This window comes from Scomber japonicus, chromosome 15, assembly GCF_027409825.1.
Source record: "Scomber japonicus isolate fScoJap1 chromosome 15, fScoJap1.pri, whole genome shotgun sequence".
Classification (NCBI taxonomy): Eukaryota; Metazoa; Chordata; class Actinopteri; order Scombriformes; family Scombridae; genus Scomber; species Scomber japonicus.
In genome coordinates this window covers 27,638,678-27,659,378 of record NC_070592.1, presented here as the reverse complement: position 1 = coordinate 27,659,378, position 20,701 = coordinate 27,638,678, and the positions used below count along the sequence as shown (strand labels likewise).

General features: G+C 40.5%; 1 protein-coding gene across 2 annotated transcripts in view; it reads right to left on the bottom strand.

Annotated features, from left to right (window-relative positions):
- The window catches only part of eepd1 (endonuclease/exonuclease/phosphatase family domain containing 1), a 31,687-nt gene extending 19,362 nt beyond the window's left edge, over positions 1–12,325 (bottom strand). Inside the window, exons 1-2 of one of the 2 annotated variants that reach the window (XM_053334497.1) lie at positions 12,103–12,325; positions 11,026–11,996 (exon numbers count right to left, since the gene is read on the bottom strand). In XM_053334497.1, coding sequence (XP_053190472.1) covers positions 11,026–11,873 — 848 coding nt within the window. In that variant the 5' untranslated portion in view covers positions 11,874–11,996; positions 12,103–12,325. Of the gene's footprint in view, positions 1–11,025 lie in introns of both variants that reach the window. The other variant, XM_053334496.1, reaches the window with a different exon arrangement.
- Positions 12,326–20,701: the final 8,376 nt, after the last annotated feature.

Genomic DNA, 20,701 nt, shown 5'->3' with positions numbered 1-20,701 from the left:
TCCAACAGCAATGGATTGGACCTATGAAGTGGAGGTGCTCAGAAAACAATCTGTCCCTTAGAGCAAAGAGCAAAGAGCTTATCATCAACTTTTGGAAGGTCACAGGGTGATGAGTTCGCTCTAGTCTTCATCAAATGAGACAGATGGGGGAGAGAGAGTCCGGCTTCTCAGAGAACCTCACATGGTCAACTAACACCACTGCATTGGTCAAGAAAGCAGAGCGATGGCTGTTCTGAAGAAAGCTGGTCTTCCCCAACAGATGCTGATGACTTTCTATCACTGCACCACAGAGAGGATTGTAGCATTCTTCATCTCTGTGTGGTATCTATGTTGCACAGCAGTTGATAGGAAAGCTCTTCAGGATGTCGCCTCCAGCGCACAGAAGATCATTGGGTTACAGCTTTCAGCCCTGGAGGACATTTACAGCTCAGATTGCCTAAAGGAAAGCTACCAGCATCCGTAAGGACTCCACACACCCATTCCATCATCTGTTTGAACTCCTTCCATCTGGCAGACGTTACAAGGCCTTGTACACCTGAACATACAGATTAAGAAATAGCTTTTTCTCCAGAGCCGTAACTGCTACCTCCCATTATCTATCTGACTGACCCCATAATTGTGACTTACACACATAGACATACTGCACCATGCCACCAAATAAGCTATACAGTACACATCTGTCCAGGCTCATCAATACATTTACCCACATTGTGTGTTTATGAAAACTCTATATCTACATTTCTGTTCTGTTTTGGTGTTGCATTGCACATCTGAGCTGTTTACATTGTTATATACTGTACATACTGTGCATAATGTTTAGACAGTCTATTACTTAATTGCTACTTTGCCTTATTTTCCATACTGCATAGGTTCTGTTGATGCATTGCACATCTCCGTTGTTGTACAACATACTACTGTTCATACTGTTCATCACTTTATTGCTATTTTACCTTATCTATATTTCTATTTGACTGATTTATTATTTATAGCATTGTTACAGAAGTACTTCTTCTTGTGACGTTAAAGACATGTGAATATTCATGCTTATGTGTGTGTTTCTGCAGGTCTGTGAAGGGATTAAAGGAGTGTGTGTGATGCTGCTGCCAAACCGTCTGCCAGCATGTTTCATAATCCACTGAACAGGCCAAAGACATAGGGCACATCATCTCAGCAGCTGCACTGAGCCTGTGTTTACTGCAGTCAACAGTCAGATTTGCAACATAACTCATGCAAGCGTGGATGTGAAGAGTCTGTCACTCACAAAGCCTGTTAGTGGCCTTGCTGTAGATAAAAGTGTATTCTGTGGTAAAGAATGAAAGGTGCTATTTGCAGCATTGATATTACAATACTAGTTCTTGGTGTGGAGCTGACATGTAACCTCTTTTGGAGTGTGGATGGACTGTTGTGCTCACATGAGACGATAAAGTGTGAGAGCAACAGAGGTAACTCTACAGCTGACACTGTAGTATTGCTCTGGATTTCACCATATCGCGTGTTTGGTTGTTGCCATGGCAATGCACGTCCATGAATTTGGGGAGTGCAGCTCCTGAAGGATCATGAAGGGAGGGGTGTATATTGGGTGTTTTGGTTCGAATATAAACTTTCTCCAGAATAATTGACTCCATCCTCATTAACACATTGTGTGTAAGTGTGCTTGATTTGCACATAAGCATAAATGTAGAAATATTAACATTTGAATTATTACATTTGTTTGTGATACAACCTATTACTACCTACTAAAATGTTAATTAGTGAACTTTGTCCTTTTACGTTGGACAGAACAAGGACAGTTTTTTTTTTTTTTTTTTGCTAATTGCCATCCTAACTTAACATGCAGCTATGACAGTGGTATGAATATATTTCCCAAAATGTCAAATCTTTCCTTTAACAGCAAATTTGACCCGAGCAGAGCCCTACCACAACTATGAATCTCTCACAAACCAGCAAGAAGCGCTAACTTCAGTGGACCAACATGTGCAGAGAAATTAATACAGATTCTAAAAATACACTCAGCCAATCAGAAGGAATGTTTAAACAATAGATGGTCTATTGTTCTGAATATTAACTGGATAAAATGCCACAAGGAAATACAGCTATTGACAGTCCCTTCTGCTTTCATGAGCTTTCACTTCTCTGTAAAGACATATTGAGCTAAACAAGGAGCAGAAGCAGCTCTGATTAGACAGTAATATGATTAACTGCGATGACAACAGCTGCTATCTGTAAGCCCATCACTCAAAGACCAGGAATATCACCAGCAACTCATTACCATATAATTGGCTTTAGTGGCTGCTGTGTCAACACAACAGGCTGGACCATCATCTGTTAACCAGCTCTGCTAACAACCTGAAGGACTGGTTGGGATATGAAACATGAAAGGCTACACAGGAAATGCATTTTAAACGGTTTTCTTCTTACACATCTATTCTCTTCTTTCTCTTCTTTTCTGTTTCTGTTTTTGTTGTGCTTGGGTGTATGATTTAATAGCCTATCGTGTGCCAAAATGATAATGCAACATCACAATCCACTATGAAACTGCTTTGGCGACTAGATGAGGATGTAGATCACTTTGTCTGGAGTCTCTTCCTTTTTCACTCATGTCCTTTTCTGAGAAACTACAGCTTGCTTTTAGTAGGAACACTCCTTTTCATGTGTGTAGTGTCAGCCAATACCACCATGAGCCCTGTCAGTGAGGTTAGAGGTCAACCACAGTCTCAGTACCAAGGAAAACAAACCCTCATGACTTGACACTGTGATGGAAAAAAAAAGAACCTTGAGTAACCTTTCTGCTTTAAGTTTCAACTTGTTCAGGTCACCAAACTGACTTTTGTTCCACTTACATGATCCAAATATAAAGCTGATTTCTCTTTAACTTGAATATGTTAGTTAGAAAAAAAAAAAAACTTTTCTCACAAATTGCTTTACACAGCAACACAGGTTACGGTATAAGAAAAGTATTAGTATTAGAAAACTCTGTAAAATTGTAGGAGGAGCTTCATTTGAAGTGTGTGCTACCATTGTTGATCCCTGCTTGTAATTTCAGTTCTGTGTTATCACTGGCGTCAAGAGGTTTTTGCTGTATTTAAATGAAAGTCACATGCACTATTTGAAGCTTGGAGTATTTATTTTATTGAATATATTGTGTCTTTTTCTTTTTATACACACACTTTCTAGGGTTCCTGTAGTCATTTCTACTTCCTGTAGTATCAAGTCACCGACCTTCAATAAGCTAAGCAAACGGCCAACTGGAAAATATTAAACAGTTTATGACACGTTTTGGATACGTTTGAATGTCACTAATGATATTAATATTGTAGCTGTGCAGTCTATTGTGAAAATAATAGTTTAATAAAGAACAGTAAGAAAAATGGTCAAACTGCAAATTGTAATGATGATGCCAAGCACACAGTAAAAGGGGACAATTAGGATCCCAAAAGAACAGAAATTCATTTTGCTCAAAAAAGCAATCAGCTAATTAACAGACATCTCTTTCACAGTGCCTGGGCTTGTAATTACAAGTGTCTAACATTATAATTACATGGTTTGGCCACTTTGTCAAAACAAACACCTGCAGCAATACATGTTCTAAAATAATAAGTACAATATAATTGCTCTAGGTTAGGTTTACTTGCACTAGAATAACTGTAATTATTGCACTAGTATGAATGTATTAATACTACACAGTAAAATAACGTGTTTTCTCTGTGGGATGGGAGAAAACACTAAATCCATGCAGGTCTAAGGTGAATGATCAGAATGTTTGCAGATGTGAGTGTAAAACATAGATTACAGCAGCAGGTGGTAATAGTGAGAAATCCAGTGGGAGCAAGATTAAGATTGATGTCATTAACTGTGTGCAGTCCAGGTAACAAATCATGCATGTATTAAGTTTTGTGTAAAATGCTGCTACAGTGAGGTATAGACGTTGTAACAGCCCAGTCTGGAAGAGACTGTGACCTGGCATCAGTGGATAAGAAAATTGGTGTCAGAGGGGCGTAAGACCTACATGAATTCTGCCAAATAAGAACAAACCCGAACATGAGTTGAACTGTTGAACCTTTTCAATCAGAAGCTCGATAGCTTTGCCAAAAAGCACTACAACTGGCTGCACCAAGCCAGAGAGTGCAGGGATTGAAAAGAAAGACTAAGAGATGATGAAGTTTACCTCCATGTGGATTTTGTAGATCAATTCTTCTGCAAACTTAAAAGTGAGGTGTGCTTTCTTTCTAATTATTATTATTATTTTGGAGGGAGTCATCCACACATGTGGCTTCTACAGCAGCTGGATCACAGTCCCACAACACTATCTCTGCATCCCTTCAAAACATCCCTTCATGTCATCACATATAAAGTTCAAACACAACCAATTACAGTGTATCCAATCAATCTATTGCACTGTAGTCTATTCTAGTAGCTATGTACTGAATGTGATCTCATGTGATGTTGATCAATTTACTACTTTTACTTCCAAAGAGACTGGTTGGGGTTTTTTTGTATTTGAAAATAAAAATGCACTTATTCAGCATATTTCCTGTCATTACTAATATTATCAGGTGGCACAAATGATCATCACCAAGTGGTGCAACCAGGTAAAATATTCATTTAAACCAATAAATAATAGCTTAAAGTGAACAAATGGTTGATAACTGTGAAGTGAGTAGTTATTGTATTGAATGCATTCATTTGTATAATTATTTACTGTCTTTAAATGTAAAATTGGATCCTTAAGCACAAAATAATGTGTTCGGCACTGTAGACATTCTAAGAGACTCTTACCAAAGATTTCACTTTGGCAAGTAGAAAAATATATGCAATTTTACAAATATTTGGTCACACCATCTAACATTTTTTTAGGTGGTGAAGTTGAAAGTTCAGTCAGAAAATGACTTTAAACAATTTAAAATGTTACTTAAGAAATTAGACTTGTTCCGGACTCAAAACTATACATTACATCATTTTGAAAAGACTTTAAAAAATCCTTTATAGAAGTACTATTTGTCTCTGACCCAGCTGCTTTCAGTCTAATCTAACCACATCCTGCCTCTGACTCTGATATTCTGATATTGATCTTCTCATCTGACTCCCTGGAAGAAATTGTACAGTAGTGTGTAAACATTGTAGGCACTTCAGAGGTTTAGATTCTTATCTATAATGCAACACCACCAGGGATCCATCTGATTGGTCCTGATTTCATTCTGCAGCATGATGAAATATCCAGCCAGAGTCATAAAGAACTATCTTGAGTCCTGCAGCAGATAGTTTGGCTCCCACAGAGCTCTGATCTAAACATCATGGAGTCAGTCTGGGATTACATGAAGAGACAGAAATCCACAGAGGAAGAACAGTAGTCTCCACAATGCAGAACAACCGACCTGCAGAGTAGTTTAATGCCTAAAACTTTAACCCTAACGCTATATCCCAAACGGTCATCCTATTGCCTCAAAGAATGGACAAAAACATTAACAGAAAAGCTGAGGCACTGACTGAAAAATGCACCCACAAGCCATCTATCTAACATGACAGCAGGCTGAAACGCCTCCTCTACTGGACTAAACCTGCTTGAAGCAAGAACAAACCTATGTGTGCTTTGGGAAGTGCACACATCACGCTTATATTGAACCGCCTGGTTGGTTTAGCATGAAACAAACCAGAGAAAATCAAAGACATGACATAATGTCTAACACTGTTGAGCCCAGCGTTATGAGGACAGATCACTTCCTCTTTGCTATCCTCTAATTAAATTATATGTTTTTGATTCTTCACTTCCTGTGTGTGGTGAAGTGTCAGCTAGGCAGAATGGTAAATTGGATGAATAAATGATGCTGCACGCTGGGTTGTGATGTTTTTCGTCTCTTGCAGCATCACCCTGTGCCATTTGGACACAGAGGACAGACGTTGGTTGCTTCAGGAAGCCTGGAAGTTGCACGAAAGCATTGCACACATTACTGACGACATGTGAGGGTTTCAAAACCAATACAGCTGACAAACACATACACACACACACACACACAAAAGAAAGAACCATGGACTGATGAAGCACAGGGAAAAAAACTGCATGGCTCACTCCAGAAACAGAAATGTCCTCCTACAACCTGTCATGTACACAGAGAGGATCCCTGGAGCAGATTTGACAGCAGCACAGAGTTTCACTGCTGCAGCCAGATTAGCTGTGACTCAAGTGAAAGCCTGTCAGCTCACATCTTTACCTCGATCCATATTAACCCCACTGTTAAGAGCTAGTGGCTGTTCCAGTGTGATCACTAACATTAACAGGCCCGTGAGACCCTGATGGCTGAGAGCAGTCGGCTGTTTAACCTTTAGTAAGCGGGAGTTCAATGAACTCTAGTAGCTCTCTGCTTGCGCCTGGAGGAAAGCCAGGAAGTGAGTAAACGCAGCCTGGATCTTGTGATTGCTCACACAGCGGAGCCCGAGCGCTGTGCAAACACACCGTATCTCCTCTACAGCCTGCTCCTCCTGCTGCCGGCCGTTCCACCATAACAATAAACCTGTACAATGTCATCGTCAGGGGTTGTTACCAATGGCTCCGGAACACAGGAAGTGGGAGGCATGAGCGAGGGAAGTGCTGCAGATTTATTAGAAGGGGGGGATACAGAGGAGATGGAAGGGGAGGCAGATACGGAGAGGAAGATGATCTAAGATGGCGCCAAAAGGTAATCAGACAGTCCTTATCAAAACACGACAGCAAACACTCCTTGTTCAAATGGGTCTGTCATGTGAGGCTGGAGGCCTTACCTAACACCGTTTGCATTGGGTGTGGTGGAGGCTTATAGACGGCTTAATCAACATGTCTGATTCTGAAAATGTCGCACACCCAACTAGACGTGGCCTTCATTATCACCAAATCCATAGTCCACCCAAAGACATGAAGGCTTCAGTATGTTTCAGATTCATACAGTCTCCTCTAGAACACATTTCCAGGGTTGAGACTGGAGGGGCTAGGTCCATTCCGAAAAAGATAATCTGACCATAACACCTACTTCATGTAGTGACTCGTGTCTTTGAGGAAAGTTTGTCTTTAACAGTATGCTGTTATATGCATCTGAACAATGAATTAAGCTGAGAATATAAAGATGCACAAGACAGAGCACCCTTGTGGTCATAAACCTCGTAATGTCCCTGGTTCGAGTCCGGCAATGGACCTTTGTTGCATGCCATACTCCTTTCTCTCTCTCCTTGTTTAACCCTAACCCTAACCCTCTGCCACCAACTGTCCAATAAGGGCAAAAAGCCCAAAAATAATATCAACAACATAGAGCCACAAGATGCAGATAATTCAAAGAGTTCTTGGGATAAAACCAGGAGGAGGCCACGATGGCACGTTTTTCGTCACGCCTTCCAGTATGGAGATTCTGAACAGCTATGTGCTTGTTCTATGAAATAGGTGTTACGTAATGAACCCTTAAGGGTCCTGACATACCAAGACAGTTTTAAACCACTGTCAACTGAAGCCCTCTGTCTGCATTGCTTTAAGGGTCTCAGTAAGTATCAAATTCAACCACGTCTAAAAGCACCAGTGTTTAAACCCTTTATAAATGCCATCAATCGAAGAGAGACAGAAAAACCCGTCATCATAGAGAGGCGTGAAATGTGATGAATCACACAAATACAGATAAAGAAGCACACTTTTCATACAGTCTGTCCTTGAGAATGGTTGTTGCTACCCTTTGAGGTAGTTGTGAAAGGAATGATATAAGAGAGATTGAAAGACAAGTTGAAACTCTGGCTGCTGTCTTACCTCCACAAACTCAGATAATCAGTGTGTAAAGTGGGCCTAATGGTCGGATTGTCTTTTCTGGGAAGACACAAAATGCCCCCATTCAGTCTTCAGAAAGAGGGTTTCAAATGCTGTTAGATGATCCAACAAGCACTTTGTTTGAAGACTCCTAAGGCCTTTAGGTCACCTCATGTCACCTCTCCTTGCTTAAGTGGTTTGTGAACATAAATGATAGAGAAACTCACTACCTTGTATTTGAACTCCAAGGAAAAAAAGACAGCAAGACAAACAATATTGTGGTCAACCATTTTCACACCACTGTTTCTATGATTCAACAGTCCTGCCACGTGTTTGGAATGCAAATTGAGAATGTGTCTGTTTTCTTAGGGTTAGGTTTGCTGTGCAGTTGGGTTTCCAGCCTGCGGTGTTCTGCTGTTTGTTAAAGAAAACAAAGAGGCAAAAACTAATAAGAAACCGTACTGAAGGAGTGGCATCACTGTAACACAAGGCTAAGCAGTTTTCTATCATTGATTCAACCTGCTGAATAAGTCGAACGGCCTCTGATAACAGAAAACTAAGGCTGAACTAAGGAGGATCCTGCAGTACCCAGGAGATCAGGAGCAAACACACATATACTGTAAAAATAGCCTGAAGAACATTGAAATAAACCCATCTTTTTTGGTAATGCCTGTACAGAAAGGTTTCATAGTTGCCAGCTAGTGAGAACAAAAAGGATGTCATGATGAGACAACATACCTGCTATTTACCATTGCAACCTTGCTAAGATGATGTCTGGGATATGTGGTGCACAATGAGGCTCTAAACAGAACCAATTCTGCTTTATTCAATTCTCCATAGGGTAAAAAACCCCTTCTGATACCTTACAGAACATGACCAAAAAAACTTCCTTTATCCATTCTGAAAAACAGGTGAATTTAGTATAGAAATTGAAGTTGTAATAAAATAAGTTTTAGTAGATGTATTAGTCATAAGCTGAATAGATAAACAGAAGTGGATCATTCAATAAAGGTTTTTGGTCATTTTCTATTGAGTGTGTACAGAAAGTAGCTTTAAAGCGACAGATTTTTAAATGGAGTTTGGTGTGGCACCTTCTCCATATGTGAGAGGAGAGAATGTTTAGGTGCTATGGTGGATCATATGGCGGCTACATAGCAGAGGATACTAATTTCACTGGCAGTGACAGTTTCAAGCTACTTGTCCTGCAGGAATGCCCTCTCATAACCCACCACCACAATCCCCCACCCACTCCATCTTCAAGGCAGGGTCAGAGCTCACCAGCCCAAACAGGATACCACACCACTCCGGACAATTGCACTGGCAAAACTCAAGCCTATTTAACCTTGTGCCAACAGCCACTGAGATAGCCAGGTTACACCCAGCTCTAGAACTGGGTATTATGAACAAAGAATAACTGAAAAACACTAAGGCCATGTGAGCAGCCATGTGAGCCCAACAAAGTATATATCTCAAATGTCATTTCACGCTGAGGCATCTCAGACCTGGTGAGAGAAGCTTTATATCCACGCCGCCTCTTGTTGTCAAACAAATGCCATGATAATCCCATTCAAATGATCTCGTTATACATTCACGGAGTAGCCTGACACTGAAACGCTGCTCTCACAGTTTATCTAGGCAGATTAACCTGATTCACAGAGGCTCATATTTGCACAAATGTTGCACTCAGGGCAAAAGAACACAAGACACTTTAACTGGTCAACTAAAGATCCTGTTGCTCTCTCTGCTCTGCCTGCAGTCTCTTTTCAAATGATAGTCTAATAACTGACACAAGTGAGTAAAAGTGAATGAAAGAATCAGAAATGTTACATAAGACTCAGTGAAACTTGTCTCCATAACATTTAAACTGGTGTGGCCCATAAACCTGCTGCATTGATCTTGTTGGGCTGTATAATGGCTCTGTGTTCTATTTAACTACATATCACTTTTTATTGCTCTTTTATGGGGGAAGCACAAAATAACAATATTATTTGTCACAATGTAAGTACATATTCAGGAAGTATATGATCCTTTTATTCACTTTTTCTAATTAGGTAACAGTATTGAACAGATCATGCTTTAATAAGGTTTTATTTTATTCTTTGATTTCTCAGTTTATGTTATTTTTTCCATCAACTCCAATTATAGTTGAAAGTTTGTTTTAAACAAGCATGCAAAAATGTGTTGTTGTTCCCCTACTGACTCCCCTCCCTCCCTATCTCTACTCTGTGTACAGTACAGTACGTTCTCCTTCTTTGCTTCACAAGCCAATTCAAGCTACCTGGCTCAGGTTTTTATGTGTCAATTAATTTGAGATAATTTAATGAAACTCAACTTATATTTAGGAGTATGCCCAAAAAGCTTTGTAGTTAATCCAAATAGTAATTCTCTATGACATGCAGTGAACTTGGGCTTTTTGGGCCCCTGGTAGTTAGGTATCCCTAACTACCAGGGAACTGATGTTCTGTTTATGAAGATTCTTTTTGTGGTCACAAATAAATCTAAACAAAGTCACGGCATCATTTGTGAAAGACACTTTCTTGTTTGCTACTTCAGCTTTAGGTGGTAAATAATTTTCATTAGTCGAAGCAAAAGATAATTAGCTTCAGGTCATTATGCTCTAACAGACTGAGCAGGCTCAGGTATAACTTGTACAGGACAGTGCTGGCACACAGTCATCTCCAGCATAAGCTATCTGCCAAGTGCCACTGATTACACCGTTTTACAGACAGCAGATACAATATGATGATTAATGGCAGTATTTGGCTCAACATCATCTGTTTAGAATGTCAGGACACATTGTTGAGACAAGATTTAAATCACAATTGTCAATTTAATGTTGAAGAAAAATATACCAAAGACAAAGACTGTCCTCCACATACAGTACCAGTCAAAAGTTTGGACACACTTTCTCATTGATGTGAATGGGAAAGTGTGTCCAAACTTTTTACTGGTACTGTATGTAGCTCTTTATATTATATCAGTGTTTCCATACTGATCATTTTTAATCTAGGTAATTTGGTGGAAAGACACAGATGTTGTAATCTAAGTCTGATGAAGAGTATAACTAATACATGTTAATAACCACAATTAAGATAAATAAATGACTTTTGAACTTTTGACTGATCTTGAAGTCTTTTTTATCTGATCTGAAGTTTTGCCTCACTTTTGGTGTATGAGACTACTTCTCCACCACACACTTCACTAACTGTGCTCATTATACTCTTAATATGTAACGGTTTAGTCTATGCTTCAATGTTGGAACTTGTACTTACTCGTTCTCCAGCAGGGTCATGCACACCACCTCCTTGACCCCCGGGTTGTTGGCCTTATCGCAGGAGCAGCCCTGCAGGCTCCATGTGGCCACGCGCACTATGGGCTTCCCATCCCGCAGCCCGGGCGGGGGCTCCACGTCGGGCCGCACTGAGATGATCTGGGTCGGTCCTCCGGGCGGGAGGTCCAGGTCGTCGCTCCTGAGACTGAATGAAGTCGGGCTGGGGTGAGACTTGGTGGTGCAGGTGAGTCCTCCGTTGGTGTTGGTGGACGGCGCTCTGGAGCGCTCCACGAACACCTGGAAGCGGATTTTATCCAGCAGGGAGCTGTTGATGTGGTTGACCCTCACCAGGTCCTCAATGTTCTTGAACGGACCGTGTTCCCCCCGATAGGACACGATGTTCTTGGCTATTTTCTCCGTGATGCCTCTGATGCTCATCAGCTGGGCCGGGGTCGCGGTGTTAATGTTCATCCCGGTGCAGGACTGGTGATCCAGATCTTTGCGCAACGAGGACGGCGAGTGCTGGGACGAACTGGTCCTGCTGGAGACACAGATTTCCAGTTTGATCACCTCAAGTTTAGTGGCACCGATCCCGCTCACCAGAGCCAGATCCTCCACCTTTTTAAACCCTCCGATACAGTCCCGGTACTCCACGATATTCTGCGCAACGGTGCGGTTGACTCCCGGTAGAGTCATGAGTTCCTCCTCGGTGGCAGTGTTGATGTTGAGCCGCTCCTGGTTCACCAAGATGTGGCCGAAGTTACAAGCTGCGCTGTATTTACGCTTGCTGCAGCTGAAGTCAGTAGGGTCTTTGGGGATGGAGCGGTGGCAGCCCAGACTCCCACCCATGGCTCCAGAGGGGTCACTGGGGCTCGGATCAGTGGAGGGGACGGCGGCAGGCAGAGGGCCACGGCAGAGAGACAGAGAGAGAGTGAAAGAGAGAGAGGGAGAGAGAGAGAGAGAGAGAAGAGGCTGGAAACACAAGCAGCACAGAGAGAGAAGACAAGTGACAGTCACACAGATTCACACCTGAGATCGTCCACACTCCTTCATTAAAAATGATTTTAGACATACGCACCAACACAGCAGCTGTCCACAGCAGCGGCTACATGCTGCATGGACTCCTCACACCGGCTCAGCTGGTCTGTGCGCTCCGGGCGATTCCAGCTGACTGTGTGTGTGAGTGTGAGAGAGAACAGCTGATATAAACACACCATCAACAGGAAACTTTGCCCTCACACTGTCTGTTGTCTGACTGGCCACAGGTCGGCCTCCACACACACTGATCTGACAGAGACGCCACTTCTCCCATCAATACAAACCATCGTTCCCAGCGTGCGTCAAGTCACACGGGTTGAGCCGGAAACCGTATGTGTGGTTTTCAGAATAAACACAAAGAGGAATGATATGCATGCAAGCCAGTCCAAATAAATAAACAGATAAATGAACACTAATGCCAAATATAGTCAATATTTTGTATTACATTCAATACAGGGACTTTCCTCTCATAGACTGTGGGAGCACAAAAGGGACATAAGATGTATATGCACATTAATAAATGTGCCATAAAAAAATAAAATTGTTCATTTTGAATTTCTGTATTGATTTATTGATGATGTCTCTACAATAAATTACGAAGATATTTTTGATTTAGTGTCTATTCCTTTCTGGCTAAATCCTAACTTGATATTACTAAAAACATATTCTACAATAGATCTAATACACATGTGGTTCCTCCTTTAAATATAATCTTCTTTTTTTGAGCCTGGAAGCTCAATACTGATTAAAAAAGTCGTCATTGGTTAATCAATCCGGCTTTTACTTTGAAATCAGAGGCTCTGTGTAGTTTGGACTTCCGTCACTATCAGCAGCGGCAGCAGCCACGACAAATGTTTTCTATCACTATGGAAGTAGAGCTTATGACACATGCACATTTTGATAAAGGGTATATTCAAATTTGGATTTGGTTTTAATGTAGGTGAATAATAAATCATTACATAATGCCTGAACTGTGTGACAGCAAAAAGCCTGTCTGTTATAAAGCAGGGTAATAACCTTATATAGTGTTACATTATTCGCATTATTCATATTCGGTTTTCTTATCTATATTTGTAAAGACCTTTCACACTGAATCTATAGTTAAGGTCCGAGTTAATTATACTCATCATACTGAACATGAAGTTTTCAGTTTTGAAGCACATGGTTCTGACAGACAAGTTGTAACATGTTGTTTCTCACACTAAGCTATGGGCCTGCATTCAGTCAGAAGACAATTTCGTATGTGTTACAAATCTTTATTCAAAATGTTACTCCGACAGCTTCCATAAAGGTGAAAGATGGGTTAAAAAAAAGAATAATCAACATCCAAGCAGCAGGTTATATAACCGTTTTTACAGCCCCTGTGAAGTGGGTGAATTATCCCTCAAAGCTTTTTGTTACTCTGGTTTTGAGGAAGAACTTCTGAGGCAATTCAAATCTGAAGTGAATACATCTATCAGGACTAAACAGAGGGACCTGAATGCAGCGATTGGTCAGAGCTTTCAGTATTTCACAGTGGAATCCATCAACGGAAGGCATGTAATTATCCTCTGGCTGCTTCCGCTCTCATCCTGCCTGATTGAATTAGCATAGCATTATAATTTTAGATAAGAAGCATGCTTTGCTTTCATTCTTTATCAACAAAGCCTGTGATTATCCATTGATCTAACACTTTCTCTCCTCTTTAATGGTGTTGAGTAGCCATCCATTCATAGACGGGATGATTCTTTTGAAATACATTAAATTCAATCAGTTTAAATGTATTCTTTCTAAATGGAAATAAAACAGTTATAAAGCGATGGAGATACACATATGCACCTAGTTTGGTACCAATTAACAGGTTCACAAGTGCAGATTTCATTGCCGTCAGTGTTTTATTTCTGTATTTGTATTAATAGTTATAAATATGCTGCACCAGCTATTTCCATAAAGAGATTTATATACCTCTGAGTTCTCGATAGGGCTGCATTGATCCTTTAGTGGGTTTCAGTGGGTTGCAAGAGTACTACAGAGCCCAGATGAAGGAAGGGTTTTAAGGCTTCTTGAAACATGTATAAAGTAGTTCCAAGAATCCTGGCATTCATAGGGGTAACAGAGGATCTTTGAAGGAACCTCCTGAGGTCTCCATGAGGTGTATGCTAGGGGAACAATAGGAGCTAACTTTTGAGGGGTTACAGTGATGTGGAGAGGTTGCGGGAGGTCCTTGATGGAGTTCTGAGGATCCTTCATGTGGTTCTGAAGAGTATTAGAGGGGATTCTTGTGGAACTAAATTATTTTAGTTCTTGAAGGGGTTCAAATGGTCTTTCAAAACTTATTAGGGGTACTTGAGCATATTCATGTTTTCAGGGAGGTTTTTGGATGGTTCTATGGCTCTTTAGTGGATCCAGTGATCTTGACGGGTTTTGGTAGATCCTTGATGGAGTTCATAGGATGTTTGAGGGTGATATGAGTAAATGGGTTCTAGAGAATTAAAGGGGTTCCATTTGTTCTTGAAAGGTTTCAGAGAGGATTGCAGGGGTTGTTTCGCACACCAAAGGTTCTTCAAGGTTTCTGGGCTTCTCTTGGGCATTCTAGTAATTCTAAAAGGTTTTTAAGTCCTTAAGACTATTGCAGGGGCCTTTGAGAGGTTTTAACAACAGTTCTTGATACACTTCATGAGTTTTTGAGAGGGTTCCAAGGAGTCCAAAACAAAATTAGCACACTTTTAATTTGACAAGCATCATTGATTTTGCACGAGAGAATCTAGCTCATCATTTTGATTATAGGCCTCCACTCTACAGAAAGCTCATCATATCTGTCAAATGCAAATTCTATCGCATGGCACTCTTTTTATTTAACTTTATTAGATGGGTGCAACATTCGATTAGTAACAGTGTCATATATCTGTAGTCCTGACAGGTAATGTAGAGCAGACAGTCAACAGTGTGCCAAGATCCTCTGGTAGTAAACGGATAGTCCGCTGTTCACATCACAACTCTATTTAGAACCACGGTGCCCCATGGCATAAATACTGCACATTGCCACCTCTGCCTGACCTCAGCTCTTATGCAACATGAACAGCACAAGAAAGACTTGAGGAGTTCAACATATAAGACGGTGAAAAATAATTAGGATTTAAAACCGAAGGTATGAACATTCCACAAAAGGGCAAATGGAAGGGAAGGACTGATTCTAAATCAGTTAAGAAGATTTAGATTTCAAAGTGATATGAATTTAAAGAACATGACTGTGGCTTAGGATTAATGTTCCCTGATGGTATCTTGCCCTGTCTGTTGTCTAATATTACCGTCTAATCCTGCAGTTTTTGGCAGGTGGAGTTCTTGGGCCCCATTTGACTTGGTAAGTACAGTCTTGATGGAAAGATCAGATGTTGTGCAGTTACTTGTCAAACACTTTGTATTCACCATTAAATGTTTTCCTGCTATAGTGTGTCCTTGTTTTGTCATTTGTGCAGGTTGCTGTTTTGTCAGTGTATTCTAAGAACTCAAGGTAGTGGAAATGAGCACAGTAAATTAAAAATTAAATAAATTAAATAAAAATTATCTGTGTCTTTTGTTATAATGGTTTTAATAATACTAATGGGTTTTCCATGGTGGCAGCAGGTTAGGGTTAGGGTTAGGTTTGTCCAGCAGTAACTGCTACTTTACCCATACATTCCCTCCTAGTGCCATTATCTTACATTAGACATTTCAAAATCTACATCAACATTTACTGAGCGCATTCATGCTTCCCTGAAGACACAACCTTTCCATTTTGAGCACTTTAAGAACTTTCCTTTTATGCCAACTCATCACAATTGTGTACAAGATAACTACTGGCTGTTTCCAACAGTGATTTGGTGTGGATACTCATTGTCCCCAGAGGATGGTTCCCTCAGGCATTTCAGAGTCACTAAAAGGCAAATGCAGATCAAATTAGTAGATTGTAATGAATTGTTTAGGCTCAAAGAAGAGCAAAATCATCAGTATATTATTCTGTACATCCATACAATCTGTAATTTAATCCAACCCATTCCTATTTAGGGGTGTAATTACCATAGCAGGATTTAGTGGCTGCTCATGTGGCTCCAGGGAAGACAGTTGGTCAATCTACCCCACTTTGGTCCAGATGATGAATTGGTTTCCACAAATTTATGTACAGACATTCATGATCCCAATAGGATGAAACTCAATGACTTTGGTGATAATCTAATTTTTAATGAAATATGGCTTCATATACTTGATGGATCATCAAAATCTTTTGCACATTCATAGTTTTCTGAGGATGTATCCCATTCCATTGATGATCCCCTGACTGTCTATCCTGTTGCAGGTTTACATTGTGGTTTTGAGTAAAATGTCGTTGACAAAGCAAATAAATCCTAGATTTGTTGCCAACGGGATGATTTGTGATACTTTGGTTTAAGACCAAATACCAGCAAAATGCACTAAGCATGCAGATTCCTTTATTGTTAGTGCTGTCTTGTATTGGTCTTATTAGTTGTAAAGTTGCATCAGCAGTAACAGGTATAATATATATATATATATATATTTTAAAGTATATTTTTTCGGGCTTTTTGCCTTTAATGTACAGGACAGTGGAGAGAGACAGGAAACAGGCAGAGAGAGGGGGAATGACACGCAGGATAAGACCCCTCGGCTCGGGATTCGAACCGGGGTCACCTGCAACGAGGACTGTAGCCTCAACACATGGGGGCGGGCGCTCTACCCGCAGAGCTATGCTCAACCCCAGATATAATATATTTTAAAGCAGTTATGCAATATCTCATGATTGACCATCATGCTAACTCAGGGGCTTTTACTCCTTGAATAAATGAAGGATACGGTGGAGTTTAGAAATGTTTTGGCATGAAAATGGTCAATACTATTCTTCTCATACAAGTAGGATGCATTTAGATACGGGCACAAAATAAATGTCACCTATTTGTATTGAAGTCTACTGATCTTTTTACCGGCTCCCTGATTAATATGTTTTGTCTGGAGTGCATAAAACTGAGTCCAACAGAAAGAGTGTTGACGGTCTTTGTGACACATTTCCTACAGTCTTATCATTTTGCCCAGGGCTGGAGCTAACCCAGAAACACTGCAGTTCTCAATGAACCAGGTCAATGTCAGAACGGCAATTAACCAAACATGAACAGACTCTGATTAACCTGATAAGAAGCAGAAGTTGGCAGCAATAGTGGGGGTACTAGGCACAATGGAGAGGAAAGTATTTTGGATTAATAAAGAACAATGACAGGGATAAGTTATGGATTAATTGCAGTAACATAACATACTGTGTTTAGCTAAGAATCACTGAAATGAGGACAGGTCAGTCTATCTTTTTGGGGCCCTAAGCAGGATTATACGCGTGACCAGTTCCTGTCTTGTCATGTGGGCTGACAAATGGGATTTAGGTGTACAGTGCTATAATTGGCTGGGGGTATCTTCACCTGTGTGACCTGAGGGCACAGTCGACCAATCAGTAAGAGGAGAGACCAAAGCAGACGAATTGTCATTTTAGGAGGACTGTGGCGTGATACTGCAGGACAGCAGTGTGTGTGTGAGTCCAAAGGGTACAGCATTTGTTTGAATAAACCAGACAGAATGCCATATTTAGGGTTACATCAATATATGATAACCCTAACCCTATGAAGCCAATACTGACTTTTTAAATAACCACATCTGATACTGATATGATACAGGGTGAGTGATTACAAGTTATAATGTGGAACTGATCAATATATTGGCTGTCTGTAGGAAGGCCTCACTTTGAACTGATTTAAATGCAACACTATGATTATTAAACATCATAAACGGGCCCATATTTACCTCCTGTTGTGCTTTTTGCTAAAACAAACAGTGGTCAGGAAGTAAACCTAGATCCAACTTGTTTCCTAGCAACACAATTCCTGTTTCAGCAAGGAGTGGACCAGGAGGTTCTAAATGCTGTTTTAACTTTTACACCTTGACCATGACATCCTAGGATAGATGAAATATCTCTAATCTGTTGGCAAGGAAAGATAACAGACAGATACTTAAGAGCAGTGTCGGTCACTGTAATCAATAAAACTATAATGCTTGCGTCAGCTATTAAAAACCTATAACAATTCACCTCTCGTGTTCATGACTGCAAGTTCTTTAGAGTGCTGAAACAAAATGTATCATCAAAATTAAATCATCTGAGGCTCAATTATTATTCTATTGAGCATGTCTGTTTGGCGACTGAAAAGTTCCTTGCTCTATCATATTACATGTTGTTGGACTATTGGCAAAAATAGAATTTTAAATGTGAAGATGAAAGGTCTGGTTTTACTTTTGTCTGTCAGGAACCATTTTATCTTAGCAGGTATAATGGCAAATAGGCACAGGAAGGTATATTATTACAAGAACAGTGCACACTGTACTAAGGACAGAAAGATTATGTTATTATTAAGTTTATTTTATGTATGCCTGAGCAATAATAAGTGCTCAGAGAAAATTAGTCAGAATCCCTGAAGCCCCAAGGGCCACTTAAAAAACTGTTCCAAGAAGTTCAGGCATTGTGGAACTATCTCAGCAACCCCTTCAATCATGCATCTGGACACCCTTTCCTGAACCCCAGATCCCAGTTAAGGATCCCAAAGAACCCCATCAACTACTTCAACAATCCCTGGAACTCCTGGAATCTCTGGTTACCTCTGAAACCTCCTCATGATCCCCCTCAACTACAAGGGCCCAAAATTCAAAATTCTGAAGTGCACCTGGAATTCAATCATGGATCCCCAGACATTAGAACCACCTCAAGGACTTAAGGAACCTTTAGAAATCTTATAAAATCCTTCAAAGACTTCAAAAGCTACCACAAGGAATCAAGGGGCTCCTTCGAGAATTCCCTGTTTCTGTGCCTGAACCATCACAGGGACTCCAGGAACCACCTCAAGCACTCACTAAAGGACTGCTGAGAGAAGAATCATTAAAACTTCATCAAGACAACTATAAAATCTATTAAGAAGTATTAGAGCTCCTAGAACTCCCACAAGAACTCAGGGAGCTCCTTAAAGAATCTCCAGAGACCCACAGAAGTACTTCAGGAACCACCTCAAGATATCCGTCAAGAAAGTCTGCAATCCTCATAAGGACACTGGAATACACTCACTAAATCCTAGAGCTTTATGAACCGCTGGAATCCCCCCTCAAGCACCAATAGTGGTGTCAGAGCTCCATTCTGTTAAACCAACTAACCCCCCTCTCCTTTAATTATCAAGGAATTACAAGGAAACGTAATACCCAAATAACACTAACAAAATACTTTGGCTCTTTTGTCATAATATCCAGGTGGGCAACTATCGCCTTGGTGACTTTCAGACTGAGCTGCACTGTGTTCTTGCTAAAGCCTCTGATCTGACCTGTTTGGGCAGAATGACAGTACCCAGAAGGTTAGAAAAGATCTTTCCGGTGGGTGAAAGGCTATGACAACACAAGCTGACTGTACTAAGTGCACCTGGGGTTTTGAGTGCATCAAGACAAAAACAGCTGGGTCATGTTTAAAGTCCAAAGAAACACTGATAAGGCTAATCAAACATGGAAAGTCCCTGTACATGTATGGACTATGGAGGTAGTGCAGTGCTGCCACCTGCTGGAAAAAGACATAATTAGGACCCACATGCAAACTTGCACTACATAGGCAAAAAGATGTGGTCACCAATGCGTAGTGCTGCTTATGGTTATAGTTCTACAGTTTTTTAAGGAATATAATGATTGTCTACAAAAACCCTTCCCAGTCTCCCAAGTGTTCAGTCTCAATCTAGTCGAAACACAAGCACCTGTAGAAAAATGTAACGAAATAAAATACACAAAAGTATACAAATACAAAAATCAGTAAAAGAATAAGTAAAGAAACCTACATTTTGGAGCAAGCATTCAATGCCAGCTTTGGGTATGTTGGTATAGTTTTTAATACATAGTTTAAAAAACAATATTCAGCACTGTAACCATCCCTTAGTTGGTTACGGGTCCCTAGACCCTAGGGATGGTTGTCATGGTTTAGGCCAGGCACGTCCAAACTATTTCATAAAGGGCCGTGTGCCAGAAGATTTTTGTTCTAACCAATCAAGAGCCCATGATTTGACCAATCAACTGTCTGAAGACTGAGATGAGTAGATTAAATTAGTGAAGCCTGGTGTGCTCCTGCTTGGTTGGAATGAAAACCTGCAGCAACATGACAGTTTAGACACCTTTGGTTTAGGCTAAACCCTTTCTTTCCAAAGAAGGTAAAACATCATGTATCTATTCCCCTTTCCTGTTCCAACATGACAATGCCTTTGTGCACAAAAACAGCTCTATAAGAAGTTTGGTGTAGAGAAAGTTGACTGACCTGCACAGAGCCCTGACCACAACTTCATCTAACACCTATGGGATGAACTGCAGCACTGACTATGACCTACAACAATGCTCTTGAAACTGAACGGGAGCAATTCTCTGCAGTAACGTTCCAACATCTAGTGGAAACCTTGAAAACAGAAGAGTGGAGAGTGTTGTAGCAATATGTTAATGTTTCAAAACATGCTTTAGGAATTAAGTGTTCAATAATGTTACAGTTGCTCACATACTTTTTGCTACACAGTGTACATTTTTGCCATGTAGGGTAAATTTTTCAAACACTTTCACCAAATGTA